The sequence below is a fragment of the Uranotaenia lowii genome, chromosome 2, assembly GCF_029784155.1.
Source record: "Uranotaenia lowii strain MFRU-FL chromosome 2, ASM2978415v1, whole genome shotgun sequence".
Lineage (NCBI taxonomy): Eukaryota > Metazoa > Arthropoda > Insecta > Diptera > Culicidae > Uranotaenia > Uranotaenia lowii.
In genome coordinates this window covers 318,723,127-318,745,259 of record NC_073692.1, presented here as the reverse complement: position 1 = coordinate 318,745,259, position 22,133 = coordinate 318,723,127, and the positions used below count along the sequence as shown (strand labels likewise).

At 36.3% G+C, this 22,133-nt stretch overlaps 1 protein-coding gene across 1 annotated transcript in view; it reads right to left on the bottom strand.

Annotated features, from left to right (window-relative positions):
- Nucleotides 1–22,133, bottom strand: part of LOC129744723 (nyctalopin-like) — a 481,144-nt gene that overhangs the window by 25,754 nt on the left and 433,257 nt on the right. The window contains exon 3 of the mRNA XM_055737406.1: nucleotides 19,302–20,681. Within this exon, the coding sequence (XP_055593381.1) occupies nucleotides 19,302–20,111 (810 nt within the window). The 5' untranslated portion in view covers nucleotides 20,112–20,681. The remainder of the gene's footprint in view (nucleotides 1–19,301; nucleotides 20,682–22,133) is intronic.

Genomic DNA, 22,133 nt, shown 5'->3' with positions numbered 1-22,133 from the left:
AAATAGCGAATATGGCATAAAAAAACAATAAAAAAAACAAGAAAAGTGCTAAATGCATCAGAAACATGATAAAAAAATATTTAAAAAATGACTAGAATGATCAGAAATTGAGTGAAAATTTCAAATAGTAGCTTTGATGTAGTTCTTAATGAAAAAAAGTTGAAAAAAAAAACCGCTCGATTACGGCAACGTTCGATTTTGGCAACACAAAATGTTCGAGCGTGTTGCCAAAAACAAACAGGGTCTGGTTCTTCTAGTTAAGCCCTTTCACAGAATACCAGTATTGTAAAGCTTTCGTCCGATTTTAGTCATTTACAGTATTTTACAGATTTTTTGAAGTAAGAAGGATTCGACTTCTACTGGTTCTGCCCTTAAACCCAATAATAATATTGTGAGCGTTTCACATGTTTTTGTGATTAACAGCATTTTAAAGCTTAGCGAAAGCTGCCATCTAGGATTTCAAGATGGCGTCTTATAGCGAAATTCGGTTTCTCTAAGTTAAGCCGTTAAACCATTACCCGTATTGTGGAGATTTGAAGTCATCAACAGCATTTTAAAGTTCAGCGGAAGATGCAATCTTCGATTTCAAGATGGCATCAGATAGTCAAATTCGACTTCTACTTGTTGATCGCTTTGAACTAAAACCCATATAGTGGGGGTTTTATGTGATTATCAGTCATTTAAAGTACTTTTTAACAAGGTTGCTGATTCAAAAGAAATCGGCCGAAAGAAACCAAAGTTATTCATGAAATACTGGTTTTGCATGTTTTTCCCCAACAAAATGTCTCAAAATCCCATACAAACTTCATGCTCGTTGAGCGACCCCTTCCCGTGATCCGATTCGGCCCAAATTTGGCATGCGATCTTGCACTAGGCCTAGGATCAATTCTAGCCTGCCTTTTTCAAAAGTCGGGTCATTTGGGGCACTCTAATACACATTTTACCAAAAATCTTGAATGGCAGTAAAAAATATGCTCATAATATGGTTTAAACATTGGTGTTTTATCTATTAATTTTACCAGATCATATCTCAATAATGGAATCATCATTCATCGACCATCATGGTTGCTGGAAAAAATAAAAAAAAACTGGGAGATCTCACAGAATCGAAAAAAAATTAAAATTGTTTACATTTTTAATAATTGCTTTATAAAAGCTTTGGTGATCAATATTTAAAAGCATAATAATTTTATTGAGGTTTGAAAAATTGGCCAGATTTTAGCTTTACTAGAGATTTGGTGATGTTTTAGAATGCGCTTTAGCTTTTTATGACGATTAAAGCTATAGTCTAAACGAAGTTTTGCTGACCATAATAAGGCCAAAATTGTTACTTGGGTAGCCATCATATCCTCCAAAGATTTTCGCTGAGATATGAGAAAAATGAATCTCTACATGGAAACATCAAGATTCATTGAGATCCTGTATGTGTTTGTGGGCTTTTTTTTTTAAAAAAAAAGGCTTCCGGATAATCTCTATTAGATCGATTGGAGAGAACAAGTATCTACGATAAGTTATGTGTTCATTTGATGTTCGATGGCAAATGCTTGAGGAGTCAGTTGATTGAGAGAGCTTGGAAGAGAAGAATATTAAAAGTGTGAAGTGTAACCGGTGTGATGCTGGAGGAAAAATCGAAAACAATTCCGAACATTAATCGGTCAGATACGACACTGTCTTTCCAGTGTGAAGCTATGAAGGGAGAGGGGGTACTCATACGTTTTTATGCGTTACTAGGGAATTGTTCAGACAAAGTAAAATAAATTTGGCATGTAGCCGTCCATGCTAAATTTACGAGGATACGAGGAATCAGGCGCGGTCCTATGGGGGGGGGGGGGGTAATCGGGGTGATCATCCCCCCCCCCAAGCGGCAAAAAACCGTTACGAAATACTCGCAAACGCGGGGGTTCATGTAAAAACTAAGAACTTTTCCTAGTAGGTGTACTTTCGAATTCTCAAATTTTTCCACTCCGTGGGGGTGTTTGTTTAATAAAAGAATTTATTAATCACTTAAAAAGCTTAAAATTAAAAAAAAAGTCGGTCCGCCAAACTAAAACAGCTATAACTTACAATTCTCTGGAATGAATTCCCCAAATAACTTTTGTTGAGGTACTTACAGCATTGAATTAGAATTTTCTGACCATATAAGGCTATGATCATTTAGTATCCGGGTAGTTTGTAACGTGTGTATTTTAAAAACTATTCATTCGATCGAAAAACTTTGTATGGAGGAAATGAAGGTGTTAATATGACATTTGATATAAAAATATAAAAAAAAATATTTATCAATGATTTCAAGAAATAATCTAACTTTTTCATAAAATCTCTTTTTTATCTTTGCACACTTTTTTCAGTCATGTATTGATTTATTTTTTTTTACCACAGAAGTAAAACCTTTACAAAATCATGATATTTTACACAAACTCACCTAGAAAAAGCAATTGGAATCTGGTTGGAATCTTCTCATGAGTAGGCATCTCGAAAAATTTGATCTTTTAAATCCGGTTTTAACATAATTTTTTTTATCCATCAGAACACATCTGTCATATTGCGTAACAACCGGATACACGGATTGCGATCTTTGAAACTGATCATTATTATAAAAAATTATAAATAATACTTGGTGTCTACTAGTCAGACAACACTTTTTGCCTGTTAAAAATGGATTTTTTGCATTATTTAAGAAGTCTGCTTCAGTTATCCCCAATAACCATAGACTTTTTTCCATATTTAAGATCAAGGGTTGCACTCCGATGGTTGAGTTGAACTTCGTGTGGATCCTAGAGTGACTGCTTATACTTCTTAACCAATTGGTACGAAAAAAAAATTAAAAAAAATCAACAGTTCATGAGCTTTCAAGTCAACAATGAAGAATTTTCGAGGCGCAAAATGCGTAAAAGGAGCAAATTTGTGCAAAATCAATTTTACCATGTCTTTTTGCATCGTAAATATCTCAAACACACGTTAACTTAAAAATCTATCAAAAATAGGCAAGGTAGTCCTTTTCATAACCAACAAAACGCTACTAAAGTTTTGCATATCCGAGCTCAATTAACGTAGCTATCACCGAAATAAAGTGCCCGGATACTAAATGATCATAGCCTTACTACGCTACCGGCCATAAGTTTGGGATCACCCCCTCAAAACAAGAAAATTCGTTTGGTCATATCTCAGTCATCTTATGACATATTGCATTTCTTTTGATCTCATTCTAAAGTCGATGATCAAAACTTTTATCGTATGATTTTGGCAAAATGTATATGTTAACTTAATATGACTTAAACTTGGCTTAAAGTTGGGAAATTTCCAAAAAAAAATCGCACTTGGACCGAATTTAAAAACTTGAGTTGCATTTGAAACTTTTTTCATAAATATTAAAATACAGTTTTTTAAATTTTCTGCTAAAAATTTGCATAGTGCATTAAAGAGATAAAATAGCTACTTAAGTTATCGTTCAAAGTTTGGGTTCACTCCTCAGTATGGTGTATCGGCAAAAATGTTTGGGATCATACGAAACATGCAATTTTATTTCGTGTGTATCTCTGTCATCAAACAACGTTTCGCTAATCTGATATGTTATCTTTAATGCTCATGAGTTTTTTTCGCTTTTTGGCTGTTTATTGAAAATGTTTTTTCAGACTAGCTGTAGTTTGATCATTTTTTGATAATGTTCACCAAATAGTCGGTATGTTCAATAAATACCTCAAAACTTGTTTCGACTATAACTTTGTTATTATACAAGTTATTGCAGATCGATTTGATGGATCAACATATCTCGATCCTTTTGAGAAGTAAAGATTTGAGCCTTCAAGTGTTAAATTGCCTTTGGGGCCGTTTAGATACCACGTGGACAAAAAAAAAGAGATTCTTACCCCCTTTTCCCTTTCTGCGTACAAGTGTGGATATTTGGCGACTCCTACCCCCCCTTCCTCAGATGTCCACCTGAACAGATTCGATTTTTGTTTCCTACATCTAATACTACATTTCCATTTCTTGGTTTATTTTTCATTGCAAGCTCCGATTTTTACAGAATGCATCTCCAAAGGCCATATTTTTTTCTGAATAAAAGATACAGAAACTGACTAGACAATATAAATTAAAAGATACATAAAAATTTCAATTTTTTTTTTTAAATAATTTCTTATTTTTGAACGTTTGAAAAAAATTAGCTTTGATTGTATTTTCCTCAACGTAGCAATAATGATCGATTTTGATTTCTTGATATAAAACGATTCATCATAATTTGGTAATTTTTCAGATTTTTAGAATTTTAATTAACATACTTTTACGTTTAAAAAGGAAATACAAATTATGATTAAGGTTATTATAATAAATTTCAATTATGGGGATTTTATGGTAAGGAAAAATAGCATTAAAAATATGAAATTTAGATTATTGGTTTAAGCTTGATATCAGTTATGATTCAAATTATATACAAAACTCGAAAAAATAGTGTTTTTCACCTGTTTTGATTAGTACTTTTGCTCCAAAGCTGTGAGAGGCTCGCGTTACCTGCGTATGTATGTGAGTGCAGTTTTTCACGCGTTGTTCATTTTCTATACAAAAAGTGAAATTTATTTCCATCAATTCTATCATCACTTTTGAAATACTACTTCTGAAACTAGTGGTGATGGATAAAATCTGACAAAAAATCGAGTTCATAAATTTATTTCCAAAATCAGTTTTTATTAAATAGGCTCCAAAAACTTGCCTATGTTTAAATTTTTCCCAGATGAGATAAAATTATTCCGTCATCCCCGACTATTTTCTCGGAAACAAGGCAATCGCTCAAATTGAACATTCGAAAGACATTTTTCTAATTTGTTACCAACACGGCTGGATTTCAGAATTCACACCTATTATATCGCCGATACTCTTTTTAGCTCATCTACCAAATAATATTCAAAATGTTGAGTAAAAATTCTGCTTAATAATTTAGGTTAAAAAATCCACTCTGAAACTGAAAGTTTGGTTATTTCAATTGCAATTGATTATGACTTTTCACTTAAATATAGAAATAGTATTTAATTTCAGAAATTAACTCTTTATTCAACATTCTTTTATTTTATTCGAACATTATACAAATAGTTTGGAAATATTAAGAGCATGAAGAAAATATACTGCTTTTCATTTTTTTTTCATAAATTATTCGTTTAAAATTAGTTACTATTTTTTAGTATATGTTACAATAAATTAAAAAAAAATAGTATGAGAGCTTGAAATTCAAGAGAAACAATCAAAAATTAAGTTTGGTAAGCTTCATACCTACGAAAATGATTTTGATGATCTTATTGAGAATTAAATTTATATATTGAAGAATTGGAACAAGAATTAATGATAATCCGATACTTTCGAACAACGATTCAGCAAAATACTTCAGGAAAATAATCAAATATTCAGTTTTTAATTCAGAGCAATTTTTACGAACACTTTTCTCAGATATTTTTTTTAAATAGTTGCAAAATGAGAATCATTAAAATGTTAGTGAGGGTCTTACGCTAATATGAAGATGCTTAGTAAACGTATTATGAATACTTACTTACTTACTTACTTACTTAATGATCCCGCGCCGATCCTCCGGTGCATAGGGCCGTGGTAAAAGACCTCCACTGTTGACGATCCGGGGCCAGCGTCTTCACCTGGTCCCAGTCAAGATTCTCGTCGACAGTTCGGATTTCAGCGGCTAGGCTTCGCCGCCACGAGTTTCTGGGCCTGCCTCTTCTTCGATGACCTTCTGGATTCCAGTCAAGCGCCTCTCTGCAAATCTCGTTTTCATCTTTTCGCAGCGTGTGCCCAATCCATCTCCACTTACGTTCCCGAATCTCGATTTCTAGCGCCCTTTGATGACACCGGCGATGTAGTTCCTCATTCGAGATCCAGTTGCCAGGCCACCAAGCGCGGATGATATTCCGCAGGCAGCGGTTTACAAATACTTGCAGTTTTCGCGTCGTCACCGCATATGTGCACCATGTTTCGCACCTGTACAGCAATACGGATTTGACGTTTGAGTTGAAGATTCGGATTTTTGTTCGTAGAGAGATCTGGCGTGACCGCCAGATGTTTCGGAGACTCGCAAACGCAAATCGGGCCTTTCTGATCCGGGTTTCGATGTCTTTCCTGGTACCACCATCAGGCGTTATCTGGCTACCAAGATACTGGAAGCACTCCACTTTCTCAACTTGTTGCCCAGCTACCATGAAACTGGAGGGATTTCCTGTGTTGATTTCCATCGACTTGGGCTTTCCGACATTGACTTTGAGACCTGCTGCCTTGGAGCTTTCGGTGAGGTCGTCGAGTTTGCTCTGCATGTCCGGTTGTGTTTGGGCGAGCAAAACAATATCGTCAGCCAGGTCAAGGTCGTTCAGTTGCTCCATTGTTAAAGGATTCCACGGCAAACCTCGGTTCGGTGCACAGTCGATCGATCCAGTCAGAATCTCATCCATTACGATGAGGAAAAGTAGCGGTGATAAGATACATCCTTGTCTCACTCCAGCAGTTACCGGGATTGGTTCGGACAAGACACCATCGTGCAAGACCTTGCACGAAAATGCCTCGTATTGTGCTTCGATGAGATGGACTAGTTTCTCTGGGACCCCTCGTCGCCTTAGAGCCGCCCAGATGTTTTCATGGTTAAGTCGGTCGAATGCTTTTTCGAAATCAACGAACACCAGCAGAAGAGAGTCCTGGAATTCGTTGATTTGTTCCAGTATGATTCGTAGCGTTGTGATGTGGTCCACACATGATCGTCCGGATCGGAATCCAGCTTGTTGCCGTCGGAGTGTAGCGTCGATTTTCTCCTGGATCCTGTTCAGGATCACTTTGCAGAGTACTTTGAGGGTTGTACAGATCAACGTTATGCCTCGCCAGTTACCGCACTCTGTCAGGTCTCCTTTCTTCGGGACCTTTACGAGGATACCTTGCATCCAGTCGGCCGGGAATGTTGCAGAATCCGGGAATGTATTATGAATAACTTGAAGATTTTTTTTACATTTTCTTCTTCAAAAATGTGTGTTTAATTTTCATTTGTGAAAAGACATTTATATCGGAGAATTCTTTAAAAAACATCTAATATTCGCAGATAGTTTTTAAAAAGGATATCAAAATAAGTGTATCTAAAAAAAATTGTTTAAAGTTTTCACTATTTTTCTCTAATTTCATATTTTCCAAATTACAAACCTACAACTATACAAACCTACAAATTACAAGTCTTATTTGCAACTGTATACACCAACCCCCCCACCCCCCTCCTCCTCTACTCTGTTTTTCAAAATAAAGGTTTTTATGACATATATTACGATCCTTCTTATTGACTGATTTTTGAAAATTTGGAAAATCACCCCCCCCCCCCCCCCCAAGAGCCAACTCTAGGACCGCCCCTGCGAGGATTGATTCTATTATTATTTGGTAACTTTCCTGCCTTTTAGTGAAAATTGAGAAACAATCAAAAATTAAGTTTGGTAAGCTTCATACCTACGAAAATGATTTTGATGATCTTATTGAGAATTAAATTTATATATTGAAGAATTGGAACAAGAATTAATGATAATCCGATACTTTCGAACAACGATTCAGCAAAATACTTCAGGAAAATAATCAAATATTCAGTTTTTAATTCAGAGCAATTTTTACGAACACTTTTCTCAGATATTTTTTTTAAATAGTTGCAAAATGAGAATCATTAAAATGTTAGTGAGGGTCTTACGCTAATATGAAGATGCTTAGTAAACGTATTATGAATACTTACTTACTTACTTACTTACTTAATGATCCCGCGCCGATCCTCCGGTGCATAGGGCCGTGGTAAAAGACCTCCACTGTTGACGATCCGGGGCCAGCGTCTTCACCTGGTCCCAGTCAAGATTCTCGTCGACAGTTCGGATTTCAGCGGCTAGGCTTCACCGCCACGAGTTTCTGGGCCTGCCTCTTCTTCGATGACCTTCTGGATTCCAGAGAATAATAGAGCAAAAGGAACCAATTTTGGCATTGGAAGGTGTTAATTAACGAGAAAGGTTTCTATTATGAAGCCATTTAAATATTATGAAAATTACGTATATCATGTAAATTTTCGATCATTTCAAACCCCCCTCCTCCTCTTCGTAACACACCAGAATCAATATTTCTCTCTTGAATGCACTCAACTTAACAAACTGTAATCAATCGAATAGAAGAAAACGTTTCTATGATTATTTGATACACCTCCCTTCTTCCTTTAGGTATTTGAAAAAGGGGAGTCAACTTAAGGATATTTTTGGCCTAGCTCGAGTGCTTATCAAGCAAATGAGATGAAATCAACCCAAAATGTTTTGCCAAATGTCTGCCAATACTGTGGAGAACAGCTCACTGTACAACATATTATTATCGATTGCCGTGGCTTCGAACAAGTTAGACATGATAATGGTATTATCGTAGACATCCGGTGGAACCAAATTTCAGTAAGGTTAAGCTTTTTTTTAAGAAATTTCGGGCACGAATGCCATATTCATGGGAAATTTTCCCTAATCAAATCCCCCCCCCCCCCCCCATGAGGATCCAAAAAAGCAAGCGAGGTATTGTACTCTAGACTCAAAATTGTAAATTCATAATCAAATTATGATAATAAAGCAAAGATAATCAAGAGTAATTATCTTGACTAAAAACTAATGCAAAAACCTCAAAAATCCATCCCAAGCTTAAAATTCTGCTACAGTTTTCAAATTTTTCCACTGCTTCATAGAATAAGGTTGTCAGATTTTTTTCATCACGTATCCGGGCCGGACAATTTTTTTCCGGGATTTTACGCCCAATGGGTTTATGCATCCCGAACCCGCGCCGGACAAATCCAGGCTGTTTAATTTAAAAACCTGGCAAAAGCCGGGTATTTGATTTCAAAATTGTCGACCAAAATCCAGGCAATACCGGACAATTTTGGTCAAAACCTAGGAATTGCTCAAATCTAGAAAAAAAACACTTTAAAAAACCTTTCATGATTATTTTTTTGAAACTTGCTGCAAAAATTTTGGACGCATAAATTAAAAAAATTACTACACAATTTGTTTTTTTTAGTTTGATTTAAGAATGAGAATGAAGACAAACCCGGGCAAAATCCGGGCATTCAATGAAATCCGGGAAACGGGGAGGACCGGACTTTTCGCAAATTTTATATTAAATATCCGGGCCAATCCGGTTAAAACCAGGTAATCTGTCAATCTTATAAAAAAAAAATCAGTTCTGAATATTAAATTTTAAATCAAACCCATTTTGAAGGTTCCATATTCCCAAAACCAAAATTATATTTCGACATTTTTTCGTATTCCTGTTCTGTATCAAGTTTAGGATTTTCAGTTCGAGTAATCATAAGAAATTAGGAATGAAAAGCTGCTTTGAAATCCTGGCTCAAATTCGGTTTTGCTTTTCATAAAAAATTTGAATAATGTTTCTCGAAAATCACATGCCTTTTCAGTAGATTTCAAAATATAAAAAAAAGAAGAATTTTGTTTATATTTAAACATATTAAGCTTCTAGGTGGCGATCCAAAATTGAAAACTCAGATTCAGATTCATCATTTGAAATTTACATTTTAAACATTCACAAAACAGATCAAAAATCAATAATTGAAATGATGAATGAAGAATAATCCAGCTCTACAGAATTTAAATAATAGATTCATGAATGAGGGCTCTAAGGCTTGGCTAATAAAATTCTCATCTAGAATTAAGATTCCTAAATCATAATTTTTGTACATTCCAAAAATCGTATAGAAATGAGTTTTTCAATAAATATAAAATTGTTGAGAAATTCAAAAGAACATTAACTTAAAAATTTGCTTGTCAATTCAATTTCCAGATATAATATTTTTAATCAGAATTAGTTTGTACATACAATTCAACTGGAAATCACAAATCTAAAGTAGAATTTGAGTAAATTTTCAAAGTTTTGATTCCTGCAAAATATCCCAAATGATATTTAAAAATATCATCCACAAGATTTTTATCATGGAATTGATTCATCTTGAAAAATATTTCCAGTTAAAGAAACATGTACCTGATCTTCACTTAAAATATCTGCATAAAATACTTTATTTTTTCAGTGTATTGTTTAACATTATTAATATTGCAGTTTTTAAAGCCTAATTTCAAACTTAAATCATAAATTTAGTTCAAGTTTGCATCAAACATATTTGATCCGGAATATTTTTATCTCTTACTGTTTTTATTTTGTAAAATTTTATTTATTGTCGCAAAAAATTGGATATCAAAATGTTTTTAAAATAGTTTTTTATAATGCAATAAACCCTAACATATAGAAAATGTTTGTATAGATTCAATCCATTTTGAGAACTTAAGTAAGGCCGGGTAAATCAGCTAGTTCCATTGTAATATGTATAATTTTAAAAACCCATCCCGAAGAACTGTTTTCTCTTCTGACGCTGATATGTTTGTTTTAAAAAGATAATGAGAAATGTCCGGCGTTCTATTGAATAGTAATGAGAGTTTTTTTTTCCTCTAAATTACTCTATCAAAAAACCTTCCACAAACCATGTAGAAGCAACAAATCTCGGCGCACATTCACCAGACAATTATCGTATAGTTACTCTGTGTAACATAATTCACGCTCGCTACTGGCATGTTTATTAGCCGGGAGTCCTGTCTAATTATTTCTGCGATGCACCATGAACCTGGGCAAGTCCACTTCGACGCCGCCGTTCGACGCTCATTAAATAATAGCACATTTCTGAAAGCCGCTCGTCGTCGTCGTCGTCGTCGTTTTCGTAATCATCACCACCGCAGTTTATCCGGTTTATTGTACAACACAGGATTTCCATAACTCCCGGATAACGATTTGCGAGCCCCCGGCTTCTGATCCCTTTGACTAAATTTTGATACCCTCTCTAGTCCCCTTTTCGGGCACAATTGTCGGCCATGTTACATCCTTTCACGTGCCCAAACGATGCACCCACACCAGTAAACGATCTAGAACAACTCGCACGAAACGCAAACTTACCATCATCGCATCGGGGGAACATGTTCATATTGAAATAACTTTCACGCTTTCCCCGACTGACCCCATTTTGCACCGGCAGCGGTTGGCTTTTCCGGTGTTTCCGCCCCGAATCCTGGGACGCCATACCGGCAGTCAGCCTGCAGCCATGGCCAGGAACCAGAGGAACAGAGACATGCATGAAGCTAGGGAGCCAACTTTCGCACGCGGAGTAATTATTCGAAAATGATTTATGTAAATGGTATGAATTTGAATATTTTATGAATCACTACACCAGACTTCTACGGCCGGCCAGGAACGGAGGGGGGCCCAGGAAATGGGTGCCAGGAACTAGCTAGCTACCAGACACGATCGCCCATTTGGTGTGCGCGGTTTCGCTAAATAGTGTTAGTTATGGCCAAAACATACAATCACCGCCCGTTTGCCCGATTCTGGAAGAAAGTGAGAAACTCAAACCGGTCCGCTCGAAAGCATGACAAATTGCAGACCAGTGACCACTTTCGGAGATTTATTAAAAAGGGAACTCACGCTGGGTCAATTCAGTTTGTTTTTTATTATACTTGAAATTAGCATTACTGAATCATGGTTTGTTAATCATTTGAGGAATACCGTCAAACGTGTCATCGCGCAACAGCGGTGTTAGATGCATCATTTGTACACCACAGCACTGAAATAGTTTTTAAATTTATGTAACGTAATCGATTTATGAATTCAAATTATGAATACAAATTATTCATTTTCATTAAAAATTAAACAATCCATCAATAAATGTATAAATTTTAACATTTTTCGATGCCGTAAAAATTTTACCCAGTCTGACGGATTGGTTTAATGATATTACCTGCAAAATTTTTAACGGTTTTATGATCACTGTTGGTGTGAAAATATTTTTCGAACAATCACCATTTTTTTTTAAATTAATATTTTTATAGTTCAGTTAGTTGCCTGGAGTAAGATGCAAAAAATGTAAATCAAAGAGACGCCTTGTTAGTCTCGTGCTGGAATATGATTGTTTTGCATCACGCATTTGACAACATTGAACTTTCGTTCATCCAAACATTTATTTTTATGATTTTAGCTAGTAGATTTTTTGAAGTATTTTTTCATCCCTGAATGTATACAATATCAATATGTTCAGAAAAAATTAACAATTAATTTCAACAGAACCAGCTATACCCAAGGGCTTGTGATATAGCTCAGTTGGCAAGTCTGTTGTCTCCTGAGCCGATGTCCGCGAGTTCGAGCCCAACAGTAAACATCGAACACAGTTGTACCGGATAGTTTTTCAATAACGATCCGCCAACTGCAACGTTGATAAAGTCGCGAATGCCATAAAGATGGTAAAACGACTATAATCGAAACAAAACAAAAAAAAAAGCTATACCTGCAATTGAGGTGTTTATGGGTAATGGCTTTTATGGCATCAAAAATTTGAATGTATTTACTTACGTTTTCATTAATTCATTAATATCGAGTTTTGTTTGCAAGTTACCCCTTTTTCTAAATAAAGTGAAAATCCCATGTTATAAAAAAATTAAAAATAACTGAAGAAACCAATAATTTTTCTGACTACGTCAGTTTGATGTCCCACTAAATTTCAAACTTTTGATGCATAAATGGTATGATTATCTTTGGACGTGAGTTTGAAAAGTGTTGCATGTTGCCCCGGTTGACGGTATCCAAATTGTGATTTGTTGTTGGTATTTCTACGACGGTTTTTCCAAGTATATTGTTCGAAATAGGATTGAATCTGTTGGTACTATAATTTGTTTCACCAAATCAGTTATCTACCATCATACTTTTATGATTTAATTCGCCAATTCCTTGATCTACGCTATTGAATTTTGTTTCAATGACCGAGCAAACTTTCATTGAAACCGAAGCATGGGTTTATTTTGAAATCGCTCGATTGTTCCTTAAAAGGTTTATGAATCATCAAAAAGTAGTTGATTTTTTCTCATTCAGCTATAAATAAAATCGACTCAACTACAAAGTGCATATTGACATAACGCAATCAACTATGAATATAACAACTTTATCTGCGAAGGTTTAATGAATTCAACTTGAAATGTAATTGATTCAACTACAATCGTATGATCGATTTTAGGCATTCGACTATAAATTCAATAGGTTAAACTATTTATCTCAGGTTGACAGCTCAAATTTAATATAAATATGATTGATTCAACTGAAATATGATTTGCCAATATATAAGATAACTTAAATAAATACACACATCCAAACATTACATGCATATGTAAGTGTAATTAGCGTGCCCTATGCAAAAGGCAGCTGGTGTTTTCAAGTGGCAATATCAGAAATTTGCAAAGGAGTTATAATGGAATTAGCATACATTTGCTTGAAAATAAACTTTCCACCAAATTTTTCATCCTTAAAGGTCAACTTCATCCAGATGCGGCAGCGACGTTCCAGTGAGAAGCAGAAGTGGCTTGGCAATGCCATAACCATGGGTGTGTTGACTACTATCAAAGCATTAACATATTTTAGTTTACTTTATCTTTTTCAATTAATAAACAAAATTGTATAAAGCCAAAATGAAAATAAAAATTAATGCAGGAAAACTACAAAACATATAACTATAAATATAAATTGATGTCATCATATTTATTTAAATAAACCAAAGTAGAGTTGATTCTATAATATATTAAATAAAATGCAAAACATCAATCAATACATTATAGTTGGATTTATTATATTCGTGGTTGAATCAATCATACAATTGTAATTGAATCTATCATTTTCACAGTTGATTTCATAAAACAAATCATATAAATATAACTGAATATTCAATTAATATAGTTAGCGGAGAATCAATCATAATTATGATTGAATACAGGACCCTTTTCTCTGCATACCATTTTTGAACGTTTTTGCTGTAATAACAGCTTCTCAAATTTGGCCAAAACATCACGGGATAGTCGTGAGATCTATATGAACGGAGAAATTCAATTTCGGAGACACTCTTTTTGATACAGATCCGACGCCATTGTTTTATTTCGTTTTTTGCCTTAGCTGCAAATGCTTTGCCATCTCATAAATTTTTGTGCGAATTTGTCGGTAAAAATACGCGTTCTTCGAGCCGTTGTCATGTAAAAATTGACCTGAAATTGCCAGAAATCAGCCTTGACATTTAGGTTTCATCGTCCATCAGAAAACACCCGTCGAACTTGGTCAGTACCTGGTCGTATAGCTTCCGGGCACGGATTTTGTCTACATTATTCTGTTTTATGGTTCTTTTTGGCTGTTTGCTAGCTCGATACGACTTGATTCCTTCCCGGAGTCGAATTCTCCTCACGGTATTATGGGCAGCCTCGGATTTTCTGGCCAAATCACGTTCAGACAGATTGGAATTCATCTTAATCGTCTTCAAAATCTTACCACGCAGTTTCCGGTCGACAGTCCAACTCCGACGCTACAGTTACCTTAAGGCTTCTGAATCGTCATCAATGTTCTCTTATACCGTTTGATAACGTGCCATACGATATTTCTGGGCGATTTCACCTGTTTAGCTAGCCTAGATGCAGCCCACAATGGATTTTCCAAAAAAAAAACTGTGCAGATTTTGGTCCCTTCTTTCGGTTTCTATGTTGATTGTCTGCAAAGTAGAGTCAATTTGCGGAATGTCTAAAATACATACGTGAAGCTGACAATATTCCCGACACGTGGTTACCAAGAACTTCCAAACCCGTCCACTAGGAGCGCCACAATATAAGCAAAAGTTTTTTTGCAATTCTAAATGAAGCATGCTTTATACGTTGTTGCATTTGAGTTTATAGCTACATTATTAGTCCTACAAAAAGAATACAATACAAGCGATTGGAAATAGTAACACATACAACCCATGCCCATTAAAATAAGTGTGTTGCTGATTTGAAAGCAATATAGATTAAAACGCGCCAGACGTGCAGTTTCAAGTTCAAAACACCCAACACTGAGAAAACCAAAGGGAGCGTGTATTGAAGCTGTCAAACCGTCCACACCGAAAAGACACGCCATTTTGTTTCAAGTGTTGGCGTGAACGGTCACAAAAAGTTGGTTTGTACCAAAACTAGTTGCAAGTGCAGTTAAATTGTCAACGGCAACAGGAACTCGTCAAGCGTGGTTAAGGCAAGCCGCTCGGTTAAAAAAAATCCACACCTCGGTAACGGAAAAGCAAACAGATAAATACAGTCAACTCGACCAGCCGACCAAGCGGTCTGCCAACGGCACGGCTATGCGGCCGGAAATAGAACCTCAAACGAGCCCAACTCCGCAGAGGGAGAAGAGAACTCCCGAGTAGACCGCACACGTGTGGCCTCTTGTCGAAGATTGATTCCCTCATCACTCCTGGAACCGAACCGCTGGAAACAAAAAGGAAGCAGCTCCCTGGTAGTTCCCAGATGGCGCCACAGGCGAAGGATATCTGACTATCTAAAGCGGAGGTACCAAAGTGCCATCCAATCGGCGCTTCTAGCGAAGGGAAACTGACGACCGAAGTCAGAAGCACCAAAGTGCCATCCAATCGGCCCTCCAGGCGTAGGGCGGCCGAAGAGCGTAGCAGAGGCACCAAAAGTGCCATCCAATCGGCCATCTAGGCGTAGGGCGGTCGAAGAGCGTAGCAGAGGCACCAAAAGTGCCATCCTATCGTCCCCAGACTCCAGGGCGGCTGACTATCGAAGTAGAGGCGTCAATAGTTCCAGGAATAGGCTGGTCGAAGAGTGAAGCAGATGCCCCAATAGTGCCATCCAATCGTCCCCAGGGCGGCTGACAATAGAAGCAGAAGCACCTTGGTGCCACAAAATCAGCATCCCAGGCGTAGAGCGGCCGACTATCGAAGCGGAGGTATCTGTAGTGTCATTACATCGGCGCTCCAAACGAAGAGAAGCCGAATTCAGGAAGCAGCAGTCCCAGCCGGCGCTCTGAGCGAGGCGAGGGTACCAATAAATAGTGCTACTAAATTGGTGCCTCAGAAGTAGGGCGGCCGACAATCGAATCGGAATCTCTCATAGTGATGCCGAATCGGCATCCCAGACACAGAGCAGAGAACAACAGAAGCAGAGGCACCGGTAGTGCCACAAAACGACATACCAGACGAAGTGCGACCAACCATCGAGGCGCTGGCTCCAGTATGGCCATCAAAGTGGCGCTCACAGGCGTTGGACGGCCGACCATCGATGCGTAGGCTCCAGCAGGGGTGTCAGGTGTCCTGATTTTTCAGGATTTGTCCTGAATTTTGAGAGGCCGTCCTGAGTTTTCAAAAACGCTTGAATTGTCCTGATTTTTAAAAAATGACCTTTTAAGTGTCCTGATTTGTCCTGATTTTTGAAAAATATCTTAACTTTAACTAAATTTCTTGTTAAAATGTGACAAAAATCAAACAAATCTTCTATAAATAATTAAGTTAGTTGAACCGATGATAATCTTTGGTTCAAATGATATTTAAAAAGTGTTTTTCGATGTTAACTTCAGGCCATCTAAGGTTCTTCTCGCTTTAGTTAATTAAATTTAGGCGTCATCAGCACCTGAATTTCGCCTTGAGTTATGCAATCTAAGCAGAGCTGCATGTTATTTTCATCAATGTATTGGTGTCCTGATTTTTATCAAAACCACCTGGCACCCCTGGGCTCCAGTAGGGTCAGTAATCGGCGCTCCAGACGCAAGCGACTGCAAGCCAAAAAGCTCGAGAAAGAGAGCGTCACTCCAGCGAGCACCTAGCATGCAGAGCCGTATGTACACTAGACCGCTGAAAAAAATTTGAGAAGATTTTTTTGATTCCTGAGTTAGCACAACGCGTTTCAATTTTGTGTGGAAATTTGTATGGAAGAAGAAATTTTTGCGCATTAAATCATCCAGAAAATTCTTATAAGCTTGAAATGAAGTCGGTCTTTGATTTTTCATGATCATTTCAAAATAAAAAATCTAAATCCATTGAAAAATATTTAAAAATAGCAGACTTTGCTTTCTAGACCTGTTAATAATTGCATAAAATGTGTTTGCAAAGGTTATAGAAATCAATAAATTCTCTGGCAATGAAAAGAAGTTTTTTGAGGTTTTTCATTCTACGGCAACACAGCTTTCAAATAAGCAGACAAACACGCAAAAATTAAAATAAAATAATATTGAAATAAAAATTTGTATAACATCGAATAACTTTTCTGAGGTACATGTTAGGTTTGTGCTTTAATCAAATGAACTGTACTGCAAGAATCAAGCAATATTTTTCAGCTAAAGTTGATTTTTTTTGGAATTTTTATTACATCTTTGACGATTTTTGTATGAAAAATTTTGTATCCCCATACAAATTTCTATACAAGATTAAAACTCGTTTCGCTGATTCAGGACTGAATGGATTGCTTTAAAAAAAGTAATTGCTATTTCTGGTAGCAAAAACAACCAGAAAAAATTTAGGGAAGGTTTAAAATTTAAGAATTTTGAAATTTCCATACAAAGCTTGCAGTGGTCTAATGTACACGTTACTAACTAAGCCAAAACGCTTTTTATATAAGCCCATACCATAGATTAAAGAATTTTAGAAATATTGTTCAGACATGAGACGGAAAGCTATAAAAATTTAAAAAAAAATCTTCGTAAATATGCAAGTTCGAGTTAATCAAGAGCTTCATGGGGCTGAAATTAGATAGAAGAATACAAACAAAGTCATTCATTCAGACAGGGAATAATACATTGAGCAAATTTAAAATCAGAATTTTTCAAGATCCAAACCAAGAACAACAATACGAACCCAAAGTTCTGAGCAAGGATTCAGCCTAAAATTTTAACGAAATCAGATTCAGCTCTTAGCTTCAAATTTGCAATAAAATTTCAGATTAAATATTGAAAATCGATTAGGTTATATTGAGCGCAAGAAGACAAAGAATGTCTATCTGAGAAAATTGAACATTTTTGGGCGTTTTCAAAGCTTCAAACACAAAAAAAAAGCAAAAACGGGCAATAAAAATCAATATTCAGGGAATTAATGAAAATACTATATCAAATAACGCTTCTTATTTAAAAAGTCAGAGCTTGTTGATCACAAAGTTGTTTATATTTAAGTGCTGCATAGAAATAACCGAAACACAGAGCAGCCGTAAATCGATTTCCATATTGATTACTTTTTTTTTTGTTTCGATTATAGTCGTTTTACCATCTTTATGGCATTCGCGACTTTATCAACGTTGCAGTTGGCGGATCGTTATTGAAAAACTATCCGGTACAACTGTGTTCGATGTTTACTCTTGGGCTCGAACTCGCGGACATCGGCTCAGGAGACAACAGACTTGCCAACTGAGCTATATCACAAGCCCTCGATATTGATTACGGAATACATGAATTCAACCGTTTTAACTGGAAATCTTTAAAGCAATACGTGTGTATATTAACAAACGCAAGAACCTTAATTTTTTGTTCATAAGTCTACACAGATATGTATGTTTCGAATCTTAAATTAAAAAAAAACACCTCAACAAAAAAATGTGTCTTTATGTTTATCCAAATAATTGGTATTAATTTTCAAAGTTTTAACGCATGGAGCCAAAGAACCACAGTTTCACAACCAAAGAGCCGCTGATTGCCGAAGGCTTATCTCAATAGTAAACAGGGATAGTAATGTTGACTTTAAGTAACTGAGACTTATCGCTTTACAAAAGTAACTTGAAATTCTACCATTTCTGATAAAACATTTTATAATCAGGCAAAACTGGGCTGACCGAAAGCAACTCTCGAATCGAAAGAGGTAAAGTCTTCTCTCTTCCATTCTCCTTCGCACCGGAACATTATGTCAAGCAGCGTCGATGACCGTGTTGTTTAAAATTCTTATGAGTTTTAATGGAGGGCTTTTGATGTAGAACCACGGCAAGGAAAGTGGGGCATAAATTTAGTCGCAACGTGTTTTGTGGCAGCCACTTACCCACCGTTCTGTGCTGTGGCTCTTTTCTTATTTACGGTTGAATTTTATTTTTTACGTGGTGCGGCTGTTAGGATGATGTAGTTGGTAAGCCTCCAGTATTGTGCGGAAAAAACTATCAACCTCGGTTGAATAAGGTATCTTGACTCAACTTAGCAAGTTCAATTATTGCGAAGGTTATTACCTTACATGTTGAACTAATTGTGATAGGTGCAATTTTATGCGATTATAACGACTAATAACTATATTTTGAGGAAAAATTGCACTAACAATTACGTCGGAACAACACTGTTGATTGCATTCATTTACATTTTTATGAGATTTTTTTTTCAAATTATCAATTTTAGGAGTTTTGTGAAAAAGTTAACAAGGTTTATAATAACCTTTTGAATTTACCCGATCAGAAAAAAATGCTGAAAATACATACCGTAAAGTTATTGTCCGCTAGATCCAGCGCCCTGAGGGCGTTCATCCCGTGGAAGGCTCCGTAGTCCAACTCGGTAAGGACGTTTCCTCCTAGCTTGAGTGTTCGTAGTTCTCTGAGGGCCACGAAGCTATCGTTCCCAATGAATTCGATCAGATTGACAGAGAGATCTAGAATCTGCAACCGTGAGAGATGTTCCAGATTATGTTCGTAAGGAATCTCCAGCAGCTGATTGTTTTGGTAAGAGAGAGCTTCTAGCGAGTACAGATGTCGGAGTACTCCATGGTCTAGAGAAATGATGGCATTATTGGAGAAATCTAGTTCTAATAGATTTCTCAAGTCGTGGAACGCCGCTGAATGGATCGATTCGATGCGATTGTTACAGAGCTTGAGGATCTGCAGTCGCTTGAGTCCCTTGAAAGAATCCTTCGGAACGGATACAATCGCATTATCGCTAAGGTTCAACATCCTTAGGTTTTCTTGGGTGTCAAAGTTCCGGGAACCCAGAGACTCAATCCGATTGAAGGAAAGATCCAAGGCTTCCAGCTTATGGTAGAAGCTTAGGGTAAAGTGCACGTTGGTAATCTGATTGGAGGTTAGGTTGATGTACCGTACGTCCGGGTTCAGCTGAATCGGGACCACGTCCAGACCTGCCCCGATGCACCAGGTGCGCACATTTGGGTCCACCTTGCAGGTGCATATCGAAGGGCAGAACGAGTAAACCTGCCGGAGGAACACCAACAAAATCAGTGTGCTCGAGTAGATTATAATCCGACAGCTGCCGGTGGCCAACGGGCTTAATCGGGTTGTCATTTTTTTGTTTTCCGATGTAATATCTTTCTATTCTAGTGTCAGTATGTGTTTTTTCCTAGCAGAATGCGTTACGTAACTCAAGGAGATTTTAGCTCCTCAGCTGATGTGTTTCAATCTCCGTTCTTTATTTCTCAACCACTGTTGGATGGTGGTCCTTCTCTTTTCCCTGTCGTATGTTCCACCGAAACGGTGAAATTTTAATTAAAAACAGAATGACAGCCGCTTGGCCGGGATTTCCGCTGCTGACGTTGATGACTCCTCGACGGCTGTTAGCTCGACCAGCGATGGCGTTGATGTTGACAAATGATGGCGGCCCAGGCGATGAAAGTGTCCCCACGAGCAACCGGTCATCTTTGGTCGTTCTTCGCTCTGTCTCTGTCTCTGTCCCAGCAAGATTACAATTATAACTGACAACGCGGGATGGAAACGGAATTCAGTCCAACTTCTGGTTCACGTTAGAGGATGACATTTTTTTCCAAGATGTTCTTGTTGGGCGTGCGGTGCGTTTCACAGATTTAATCCCGTGAAGATGTAAACATTACAACGGCTGTCCGGCAGTTTCGGTGTAATCTGCGAAGTAGAACGTGGAGAAAGTAACAAAAATGAGATTAGAATTAATTGGAAAGACCACCACGTGACGTGACACACGCGTACGTTAGCGGTGATGATAGATGTCGGATTAGAGTCAGTGGTTTTGAGGTGAATCAGTAGTTGATTATGCTAAATAAACTGAAGGTTTTGATCTGTGGTAAAATTCAAATAGTTACGTGATCACCGTTTTCATTCTATATCGAAGTTGAATGTTTTTCTTAGAATTTTTTCAAATTGTCATTTTAATAACATTTAAATTGGAAGTAATTTTTAAAATTTTTGGCACAGTATGAATTTGATTCTTTGTGTATCACATCAACAAATTAAATCTGAAATTTGAGACTAATTTGAATGTTAGTCCAATATATGTTTTTCCAATAAAATAGCATAAAGACAAATTTGTATATCAAGTTCATGTCAATTACTTGAGAATAATATTTAAATAAGCTAGAATATTTTTTCAATGACTATTGTATCAAACGATAGTTACATTTTGGGAAGAAATGATTTTGAATCTCTCAACGAGAAACTGTTATCTGTTTCAATGTTAAATTTAAGTTCAACAAATTACACTAATGTGTGCGACCCTTTCAAAATGTTTTTGGAAGAGCGTTTTATCAAGAAGGACGCTCATTAAAAAAACACAATTCACAAAATACCACAAAATTTTGTTGTTAATAATGCATTGATGAATGATATAACTAATGAAGAATTTTTTGGAGTAATAAAGCGAAGTCTTTTTGGAAAATCTTCTGGAAGTGATAGCCTTACTTAGAATTTTTATGTAAAATGCTGGGATATAATCAAAATTGAGTTTCTTTAAGTAGCAAATGAGGTAATAAATGGAATGAACTAAAAGTCATTATTTAGATCCAAATGAAAGGTGGAAACAGTTTATCGAATTACAGACCAATCACACTTTAAACTTTGATTACAAACCTATTTTAAAAATTATCAAAATATATTATTAAATTTTAATAATTCAGTCTTTGCCAAAGATGAAAAATGCTCGAACATAAATAGAAATGAAGAGATTAACCACCGTAATGTTTGTATGTTAGTTTAATTTGGCACGTGAGGATCAAAAATTTGATATGATATTTGATAATGCTTCTAAAATAAATTCTACCCGCTCATTTTCACCATCTTTTATTTCATCTAACCTTCTATCCATCTACATAAAAATTTCATAATCTTGAGATGTCCCTACTAAAAAGAACATCACTTTTCATCTCTAAGGCCGACAAATTAAACCAACATAAATAGAAATTTTTTTGAAGCAACTTGTTCTATAAAAGATAAATTTTTTAAAATAAATATTAGGAAAAAAAATCTTATATAATTGATTTAGGAAAAGACGTTTGATAGAGTAATTCATGAAAATTGATTGTTTACTTTAGAAAGAATGGGATTCAATAAAAAGTTTTAAAT